At 40.7% G+C, this 11,301-nt stretch overlaps 1 protein-coding gene across 1 annotated transcript in view; it reads right to left on the bottom strand.

Annotated features, from left to right (window-relative positions):
- Positions 1-1,269: 1,269 nt before the first annotated feature.
- Positions 1,270-11,301, bottom strand: part of UCMA (upper zone of growth plate and cartilage matrix associated) — a 35,078-nt gene continuing 25,046 nt past the window's right edge. Inside the window, exons 4-5 of the mRNA XM_066589911.1 lie at positions 6,204-6,302; positions 1,270-1,694 (exon numbers count right to left, since the gene is read on the bottom strand). Coding sequence (XP_066446008.1) covers positions 1,597-1,694; positions 6,204-6,302 — 197 coding nt within the window. The 3' untranslated portion in view covers positions 1,270-1,596. The remainder of the gene's footprint in view (positions 1,695-6,203; positions 6,303-11,301) is intronic.

Raw genomic sequence — 11,301 nt, 5'->3', positions numbered from 1 at the left:
GCGAAGACAAAATGTATCTTTAAACACAGCAAAGAAGAATCGGACGAAGGACACGTACTTGGCTGTTTTCCCAGAAGCGCAATATCAAGATGTTCAAATGTACATAACTTTCACTGTCCCAGGCCGGAAATCCGGACTTCCCATATATGGAGAATGCATGCTTGGCCGTTTTCTTAGAATTGAGTGGGTGATTCTTTGCACTGGAGTTAATTGAATACGTGATTTTCTGTACATAAGCCAGAGGCGCCATATCAAGATAACGGCTGTTTTCACTGTCTCAGGCCGGAAATCTGGACTTCCCATATATGGTTATGAGCCCATCACCCCTTGCTGGTGATGGGACAAAGGGTATAAGATCTCATGTAATCTGTAATAAAGCACGGCAGAGAGCCATGTCCCGTGTGAGAAACTATACCAGACCTCCGTGTGGTGTCTCTTCTTACCGCCGGCAACGGGGCAAGTGGGGTGGGCCCGATTGGTGCTGTACTTAGAATTTTATTACCTTGACAATGCAGAAGACCTCTAACATCTTTACAGTGATTCTTGTGATGCACGACTATTTCATGAGATCACGTCCTTCTAGTGTAATGCTGCAGGCTTTGCGAGAAAGTGTTTGAGGTTCTTAAAGGGGTTGTCCCGCGGCAGCAAGTGGGTCTATACACTTCTGTATGGCCATAATAATGCACTTTGTAATGTACATTGTGCATTAATTATGAGCCATACAGAAGTTATAAAAAGTTTTTCACTTACCTGCTCCGTTGCTGGCGTCCTCGTCTCCATGGTTGCCGTCTAATTTTCGCCGTCTAATGGCCAAATTAGACGTGCTTGCGCAGTCCGGGTCTTCTGCTCTTCTCAATGGGGCTCCGTGTAGCTCCGCCCCGTCACGTGCCGATTCCAGCCAATCAGGAGGCTGGAATCGGCAATGGACCGCACAGAAGAGCTGCGGTCCACGGAGGAAGAAGATCCCGGCGGCCATCTTCACCGGTAAGTATAGAAGTCACCGGAGCGCGGGGATTCAGGTAAGCGCTGTGCTGGTTTTTTTTTAAGTCCCTGCATCGGGGTTGTCTCGCGCCGAACGGGGGGGGGGGGGGGGGGGGGGTTGAAAAAAAAAAAAAACCCGTTTCGGCGCGGGACAACCCCTTTAAGCTTTTTTTTTTCTTTGTGCGTTACCATGACCAGGTTTGATCTCATGTGACGTGTTTTCTCTGGCTTATATTTGTAACTAAGGTGCGAAAAATCTACTGAATGGTAATAACATATCGCTGAATATTGTATTTACAACTTTTATTTGAGTTGACCGTTTTTGAACTCTTTACATTTAAACATTGCTTCTAAACACCCACCCACACAGATGCTATGACTTCCCCAACTATGTTCCATTATGATATGATAGAAAGCGTTGAACTGTTGGCAAACGTTTTCATGCAGGAGCACTGGTAAAGGAACAAATTTACAACAAGACAATCTGCATGTAAGCAACAAACCAGCAAAGATTATACAACCTATCCTTTTTGGCTACTAATACTGCTGAGCTATAGCAGAATTTTATTAGTGAGTTATTGAATAAAAATTGTATATACATTTATTCTATAGTTCTTAAATGTTGTGACGTTGGTAAAGGTAGGATGGAGACAGTCCATCATAATGCCACTGGCGCCACTGTTCGACTTGTTCACGGGTGCGCTCTTCTTGTTCTGTAGACAAATGGGAAAAGCATTATTGAGCTTGTACTTCCTACTGTATTAGGCCTCATGTCCACGGGGAAAATCAGGCCCGCTACGGATTCTACATGGAGAATCTGCAGCGGGTCCCTCCTGCCCCACGGACATGAGCGCTGAAAATAGGAATTTAACAGAATTAACTCACCCGCAGCGGGCCGGGAGGGTCTTCTCTTCCTCACGGCCGGATCTTTTTCGGCCGGCAGATGAACTCGGAACGCCGGCGCCACGTCGCCGGCGTGCCACGCGCATGCGCCGGGCACATCCGCCGAGCCGAAGCAAGAAAGATCCGGCCGTGAGGAAGAGAAGACCCTCCCGGCCCGCTGCGGGTGAGTTAATTCTTATTTTAAGTCTCCCGCGGATCTGGACGGCTTCCATAGGCTTCAATAGAAGCCCGCGGGAGCCGTCCCCGCGGGAGACCCGCACGAAAATGGAGCATGGTCCAGATTTTTTTATGCTCCATTTTAAAAAAAATCACTTTTATTGACCATCCGCAGGTATTTATCTACCGGCGGGTGGTCAAATGCATCCCTATGGGGTGCGGATCCGCGGGCAGGAGCAGAGTTAAAATCCGCTGCGGATTAATTCTTCTTTTGCCCGTGGACATGAGCCCTCAATGTGCTACTATAAAATCTGACTTAATGCAGTTTTTAAAATTAATAGTAATTCAAAACGGTATAAATTTAGCATCTTTGTATTTGTACTGACCAGCGGGATACAGCTAATGTAATTTTTACAGCACAGTGAATGATGTAAAAATAAAAACCCCAAAAATGTTGGAAATACATTTATTCCCCTATTTCATCCTACTTTTTTTTTTATAGTAAAAGAGCCATAAACTAAGGAACCATAAAGTAAGTTATGCTGCTGTTAGGTGAGGTGACAGGGAGGCGGGTAAGAAAAATGGAATAAAAACTGTAACGTCTCATTTAAATCCCCGTTGACTAAATTGGGTTTTTCAAAAAACTGCTTTCAGTTTAATTCAGTTCTGTTATATTTCAGTTTTTACACTGGAACAAATAAGGGCTTGTTCCCAGTAGCGTTTTTTTTTTAACATTGATCTAGTTTTACTTAAAACAGAAATCAGAAAATTCAATGACTGTGGCTCAGTGGTTAGCATTGTTGCCTTGCTATGCTGCAACCCTTCAAATCTCACAAAGGGCAACATCAACATTATGCACTTTGTGGGGAAAAAAAATCAAGCACCTAGAAGGATTTGATATTTTGCTACAAAACTCTGCATGCAGTTACAGCTTAGGTAGATATACAAATTATTAGAATTGTGTGATTAGATGAACAGTCTTGTCACCTGAGGCCCTAAAAGTGGTTCCACCCTTGGCCTATAAAAAGGTTCTCATCGCCTACTTGTGGGTAGAGCTTGTTGAACACTAAACATGCCTCTGACACAATTGAAGAGATTTTGTCCAGTAACAGAGTCTGAGAGGGACGCATGATTGGAATGGAAGAAGCTGGATGGTCGTATCAATGAATTGTCCACCAGCTGGGATGTTTCCCGTAAAAAATACAAAAAAGTAAAATAACTAAAACCTTCTAAACTATATGGGCACCAATAAATTGAGGAACTGCAAGTAATAATTTCTAAGGAAGACTATGACATAGTGGGAATAACTAAGACCTGGTTGGATGAAAGCTGCGACTAGGCGGTGAACTTACAGGGTTACAGTCTGTTCAGAAGGGATCGTAAAAACTAGAAAGGGGGAGGGGTTTGTCTTTTGTAAAATCCTGTTTAAGGCCTGCATGGGAGGATATATGTGAGGGAGATGAACATGTGGTGTGTCTATGGGTATGGAAAGAAAAACAATGATAAAATCCTTATGAGGGCTTTTTATAGATCTCCAAATATAACAAAAGCTGCTGAAAATCTATTACTGAAGCAAATAAATGAAGCGGCAAATCACAAAGAGGTAATTATCTGGGACTTCAACTATATGGATATAAATTGGGAGGCCGAAACCTGCGGTTTTCATAAAGGTAACAAGTATCTGTGAGTAACTGAAGATAATTACCTTAAGGCCCATTTAGACACAACGATTATCGCTCAAAAGCCATCTTTTGAGTGATAATCTTTGAATGTAAATGTGTCCATCTTTCAGTTTTCAATGAACAATGAATTTCAGTTCGGCAGAAGAGCTGATAAGAGGGAACACTCTGTGTTCTGCCCGGGGAGCGCTGATTACATTGTCTCAGCCCCCTGGCAGAACACAGGGAATTGATTCAGAGAACAGCGGGTGGTCTGTTCTCTGAATACAGCTCCTGGCGGCTCACACTCTACTAATTGGTACTAATAGGCATTACAAATCACAGTGGTATGAAGTATCTATATTTTTTATAGGTTGAGGCCGTCACAGATATAGAGTTAAAAAGAATAAATTTTATTAGTAATTAATTTAAAAAGTCAAAGCCTACCAACAAAAAAACAGTCACATAGAACATATAGTGACAGGACAAACAGTTAACATAAAAAGGGAGGATCTTATGGGGGGTAAGGGAGGGGGGAGTATATCTACAGTTCCCGTGTAGCCCTCCAGAGGTCCTCAGGAGTCACTTATATAAGATGGTTCACTATCAAGGTAAGTATTTAGTACTTGAGCTGTTATGATTCGCATCCCCTTGAGATGGCGATTGTTTTTTAGTGCGAACCAGACAGCCCTTTTATTTATAAGGACTCGTATGATTTTTAGTATGGTATTCAAATCAGTGTCGTTTGGTGTATTGTTTACACTGTATCATTTCGTGCATTGTTTACACTGTATTCATATTATTTTTGACTCTCATTTGTTTTTGCTCTACGCGTTTCCCTATCGGGATAGCCGATAGTTCGTCAGGAGCTGGGCAACAATACGCCCCTAGAGAAGTAGGAGAGAGTTTTCTATCAGAAATGATCACCAAAACGATGGCTAAAATGTGCCTGTCACTTTTCAATAAAGAGATTCCTAGATTCCTCAAAATTGCCTCATTTATAAATTGCGCTTGGATTCTATCTGTAGAGTGAATCCTACGTATGCTTGAAACCTATAAGGTCCAGAAAGCTATTCAACTGGATCCTATTGCCTCGCAACTGAATGCCGTATTCGCATTAGATAGTGTAACTCTAAGATAGAGTAAAGTAACTGTGCATCGTGTATTATACACGGCGACGATGCATGTGCAAAATAGCCAGAATTTTGTCCACCTCCAATCGTGTCTCAAGATCCTTGGTGATTTTCGTAGGGTTAACACCAAGAGACCTTGGCTCTTGGAAAAATGACTGTCAGGTTAAACACCTATTAGCCCAGCACAATGATAGCATGCAGGATATACAGCCCCACTTCAGGCTAAGACCTACTAGTAACTGCCACAATGGCAAAAAGCATTTTAAACTGGCTATAAGGCTTGCATTCAGTAAGGCAGAATTAGCTGTAATAGCTTATAGAGCGAGACAGAAGGTATAGAGCAGGGCAAGAGGAGTGCCAGGAGTAATCTCCAGCAGCACCTGCAGCTCTGATGGTGAGCAAAAACAAATGAGAGTCAAAAATAATATGAATACAGTGTAAACAATGCACGAAATGATACAGTGTAAACAATACACCAAACGACACTGATTTGAATACCATACTAAAAATCATACGAGTCCTTATAAATAAAAGGGCTGTCTGGTTCGCACTAAAAAACAATCGCCATCTCAAGGGGATGCGAATCATAACAGCTCAAGTACTAAATACTTACCTTGATAGTGAACCATCTTATATAAGTGACTCCTGAGGACCTCTGGAGGGCTACACGGGAACTGTAGATATACTCCCCCCTCCCTTACCCCCCATAAGATCCTCCCTTTTTATGTTAACTGTTTGTCCTGTCACTATATGTTCTATGTGACTGTTTTTTTGTTGGTAGGCTTTGACTTTTTAAATTAATTACTAATAAAATTTATTCTTTTTAACTCTATATCTGTGACGTACTAATAGGCATTAGTACCAAGTAGTAGTCTTATGCGAAATGAGCGATCATCATTGTGTCTAGATGCACCTTTACATAAGTTGTACAGGACCCTCTAAATTAACATATTTTTTTGTTCTCAGATTTTTTATGAACAAAATATTAAATACTATGTCTTTATGTAGATTCTAGGACAAAATCTGTACACAGGTTTTATTTTTCTTATAGGCTCACTCAGATGAGCATATTTAGCCTATGTATTACGTGCACATTTTTTCATGTACATAATATGTAGTACACAGCAGATGTGCATGTAACAGGCATATTTACTGGATATTGTATGCACCAGATTACAATAATATAGTGTATTAAGCGCCAAAATAGGACATGCTGCATTTGTTTCACGTGCGTAATTCATAGGTCTGAATTACCCAATGTAAATTTCAAAAAATACGCAGGCTAAACATGCTTGTGTGATTGAGCCTCTTAAGGTTAGTTCTCAGACTAAAAACTTATGTAAGTAGTAATTCCCTAATCTAAGAAACTCACCATCCTGCTCCTCTTCAACAAAGTTCTCATACTCATTCCTCTGTTCCTCATAGTACTCTCTCCTGCGTTCATCCGCGGCTAGACTTTGGCGGTTCTCAGCTGCAAAACAAGGACAAAATCGAAGATATTGTAAGATACAAGCAGAATGACTTGGATCTGCAGAGGGATCTACAGTATTTAAGAACAGTTCTTTGAAACTTCATGAGTATCTTAAACATATAGCTTTCGTAGAACTAAATTTCGAGCCAAAAGAGGAAATCATTTTGCAGTATTTGTCTAACTAGATCCAAAGTTCGGTACTCATTAAGGCTAGGTTCACACCACGGTTTTGCATCATTTAAATTGTTTATCCATTTATCAATTATTTATTTTTTTATTTGGTACATTAATGCTAAAATAAAGTATACAGATGGTTTCCTTCTTTATTTTGGACGTTTTGATATATAACTTGTATAGTCTCCTATTACAGGGTGGCTATGTTGGTGGTTTATATTGGTGTAGGCTGTGTTTTTTAATGTACTTGTGTTTCATTCTATTCTACTTTTGTGTGTGTGTGTGTGTATATGTAATATATATAATTTTTTTTTTTACCCATATCTCCATCATGATGTCAAAAGATCTCTGTGGGTCATTCACAATATATTTTTTTTTTATTTTACGAATTTCCACTGTACATAGGAGCCCCCTACTGTGACATTAGTTACTAGTGGAGTTCATGTGATCGCAGGGAGAAATAGTGCCAATAGAGGAAACAACACTGCTGCTTTTTCTATTTACTACGTTGCAACGTAGGCTGGAAAAGAGAAAGGCAAAACCATGTATAGATATTTGTATGTTATTTCTGATATCCTGAATTTTGTGAGGATAAGGGGTTATACACATGGGCATCGGCGTTTTTATGTGCGCTCGCTGGTGAAGTAAAAACGCGTGAACGGGCACACAAATCTAACGTTTGTGCGCCCATCCAGAAGGCCTGAGCCCGGCGCATATAAGCAAAGGCCGCAATGCCGTTGAGCGGGGGAAGGCAGTTTGTGAGGCCTTTTTTTGTGTGACGAGCTGTAGTTTTTATCAAGACCCTTTTGGGGTACAAATGGCTTTTTGATCCCTTTTTATTATGCTTTTTTGGGAGACGGAATGAATGAAAACAGCATTTAGGCTCCGGGGTTTATTTTAGCTTTTTTTTTTTTTTATACCCTACAGCGTTTGCCATGCAGGATAAAAAGTGAGTTCAATTCATTTTTTATGTCCCTGCAGGAACTTGTGATGCTATAACACATTGCAGTACTTCTAATAATAGTGACCATAGTCCATGGCAGACCTGGATTCATTGTCTGGCAACCCATCAGCATTCGGCAATTGTATAACTGAAAGCCGATGAAATCACAGAGGAAGGCCTCTACTACTGTGACCCCTTAAATATTTCCAATCCAATTTTGGATTCAGGGTTTCCTAAAAGGCTTTCTCTTTTTGCTGTTATACAATGGTGCCATCTGCTGGCTAAAGCCAGTGTGTGCGCGCGCCAGAGAGACTCTGACAGCAAAGATGGCAAGAATACCCTGTCGGGTACAAGCTTCAATCAGAATGTAGGAAGACGTCAGACAGTGGATTGGAAAGGGGTAAATATTCAGATCCACATTGATTGCGACAGGTAGTACACAGATCCCTGCTGTTGCATCCATTGGACATAAGTGTTCGCCCTGGGGAGGGAACTGCTTCCCAGCCAGGGCGCATATATCTATATTACACTCAAGTTCGGCACTAACAACCAATCAAGTTGAATCGGGGAACCCAAACAACCAATGAGGTTGCTGGAATTGTGAATCAGAACCAATGAGGTTGCTGGAATTGCTCCATAGTGCTGAACTTGAGTGTAATATAGATATATGCAGCCAGGGCGTATATTTATGCCCTGGGCTGGAAAGGGGTTAAGATCTTTCATTTTCAAACAGGATGGAAGATGAAGCACAAAGACCTAACAAATTAGTACACTTGTTAAATGTATTGTGAATTACTGTATCAAGATCATAAGCTAATGTACATTCAGCAAGATCATTCATACAGAATCCTGTAGTAAATTAAGGATATGTCTAACAGGTTTGTAAAAAGCCACATAAACATTGATCTATTTGAAAAAAGAAATAAGAAAAACGACAGACGTAGCCCACAAACATCAGCTTTTATTATAAAAACCTTTGAAGAGATTTCCCAGGTGTAAACTATTGATGGCCTAACCTTACGATAGGCTTTCAATAGTACAGTAGATAAGTGGAGGTCTGCCACTCAAGACCCCACAATCAGGTCCGGCCAACGAGTGCACTTGTGCGTGCACAGAGCTGATTTCTGCAGGAAGCAGACAGCTCCCTTCTGGCCAGGCTAGGTATTGCAGCAAAGTTCACAGGTTACCTGTGAAGGGAGTGAATTCAGCCCTATGTACAAATGAGTCAAGAGGTATGACTGAATAATTCTATCTAGTTTTCAGGTACTTACAAGAACTGAATAGCTCGGTTGACAGAAACATCCAACAGTATTTATTTTAACCATAATTATATAAACACTGCAATCCACTGTGCTTGACTTGTAATTGGAAAAGTCACATTTTAGTAAACCAACCCTGTCATTACTAGCATCCCTGAGTAGTAATGTATTTAGCTAACTGGCTAAAGTATACACGGTCATCCAGACATTATTTCCGTTACTAGGGAAGTAAAAGGGAATCTGTCAGTTGGAACTTGCTGTCCAAACTGCAGGAATCATGTTATAATGGCAATCAGTCCAATGGGCAGTCCTATCGGTGATTGACAGTTATCTGTGTATGACTATATTTATATACTAGCTGATATACCCGGCTTCGCCCGAGTTAATTTGGTACTGGTGTTTATCTGGTGTTCACACAAAAAATCTTATGAAGTCGTGGTTACTTTAGAGATACTGAGGAAAAACATATGTTCACCATTTTGCATGGTTCTTTGCGTCACCCAGGAAACACCACGTGGAGGTAACCATGCGACATTTCCTTTATATAAAATGACATCAGGAAGTGAGAGAATTAGATTCTGTACGTAAAATTTGGACGCTAATTCTTTTGCGTTTAGAATTGAATAATCATTTGGGACCCATTAGGTTTTCCTATTTATGACATAGTAATCAATGCTGGTGCCAAATTTCAAGTGAGAGAATTAGATTACGTACGTAAAATTTGGACGCTAATTCTTTTGCGCTATAATTGAATAATCGAGTTGGGACCACTTTACTTTTCCTATTTATGACATAATCTATGCTTGTGCCAAATTTCATGTTTCTACGACATCGGGAAGTTGGAGAATTTGTTGCAGCCGTGCTGAGGCTTGCACCTTGCCCGCAGGCCAGACCAGGTTTTAGGTGTGTCCTTGCTTCCAGGAGCTGAGGGGTGTGGTAGCCACTGGAGGAAGGTCAGTCAGCACCTGGTGGTCAATGGCCTGGCTTCTATTTAAACTGGGACAGCACTTTCTCCTGTGCTGGTCAATCACTTCAGTGGCATGTTGGACAGCGACGGAGCAACACAGACTGGTGGAAGCTCTTCATTATAAGCTAAGTTCTTTGCTGTTTGGTTTGGTTTTGTTTCTCTTTTATTTTGTGCTAGGGCTCCCAGATAGGGTGTGGTCAGTGGACCAGGCACGAGTGCAGGCTCGCACTTATCAGCGCAGTCGGTCTGCCGAGCAGGCAGGGCCCCCTCCCAGGCTAGGGGAGTATAGGGAGAGAATTCCCCCATTTATTTTGTGTTTTCTTTGCACAGTTGTGCCTCTGATTTATGTTATTGAGGTTTCACGTTCATAGGACGCAACAGATTGACCAGCCCTTACCTACTCAGGGAGATTCTGTGCTGTTACTATGAATCCCCTTGAGGTTTTGTCACACCAGCTTGGCACGAGGTTGCACGTTCATAGGACGCAACAGAATTAGTGGGGAGTCAGTCAGTGAGTGAGTCAGTGAGGGCTTTCGACTTTATGTATATAGATATAGACGTAGCTGTCAATCACTGACAGGACCACCCACTGGACTGTTTAGCTCAGAATGAGCAGAGATATAGATGAATAAAACACAAGTTAAACTGAATCTTTTCCCATAAAACTATGTACCTATCTGCTCAGCTCCTCCCGCTCTATAACATGATGCTTGCAGTTTGGACAGCATGTCCAGCTGGCAGATTCCTTTTTAAGTCACAATTTGAGATCAATTTCTTATGACTCCTACCATTGAATTTAATGGGTAAAATAACATAGTAAAGACGCTGAGTAATCAGCTGGAAAGATATAATCGAGACCACATGAACATTGAAAAAAATCATGAATAAACATTGGCAAGTAATAAAGAATGATAGTCAACTAGGCCCTCAGGGACAGTTTTTGGATCACTTTGCTACATGACCTCCCCACTTTTTATCCTGTGAAATACTCTCATTTTTGGTGACTTTAACATTCCCACTGACAACCCCATCTCCCTCTTAGTTTCTATCATTAACCTCCCTAGGTTGTATTTTTCAGTGGTACTATGTACCATATAAAAACTTCTTCAAGATTATTAGTAGAGTGAAATGGAAAAAAAGTGCAGTTTCACCACCTTGAAGGGTAAAAGGGGGGATGAGGAGGGGGTGTGGGGGTGGGTCTTGTTTCTACAGTGTACACACTGCTTAAAAAAATGACATGATAACTTTATTAAATGGGTTAGTACAATTACTATGATACCAAATTTATATAGTTTTTTTTTTTCTCGGAGTACTACTTTACTTTTTCAACACAAATGTGTGAGGGCAACTTTTTGCTATGTCCTGTAGTTTCTATTGGTACCACTTTGGAGTGTATTTGACTTTTTGATCACTTTTTATTATATTATTTTCTTGGAGACGGGGCTGACCAAAAAAGCACAATTTTGATGTGTATTTTTTTTTCTGACGACATTCACAGTGCTTAATAAATAATGCGTTACTTTGATAGATCAAACTTTTATGGATGCAGTGATACCAAATATGTTTTTGTTTGTTTTTTTTTACAAATATGGCAAAAGGATATATTTTTTTAATAACTAATAAAACTTTTCCACAGTTTTTTTTAAACATTTTTTT

Source organism: Eleutherodactylus coqui, chromosome 2 (genome assembly GCF_035609145.1).
Source record: "Eleutherodactylus coqui strain aEleCoq1 chromosome 2, aEleCoq1.hap1, whole genome shotgun sequence".
NCBI lineage: Eukaryota > Metazoa > Chordata > Amphibia > Anura > Eleutherodactylidae > Eleutherodactylus > Eleutherodactylus coqui.
Note: the sequence above shows the minus strand (reverse complement) of the source record. Positions and strands in the feature narration are given on the sequence as shown.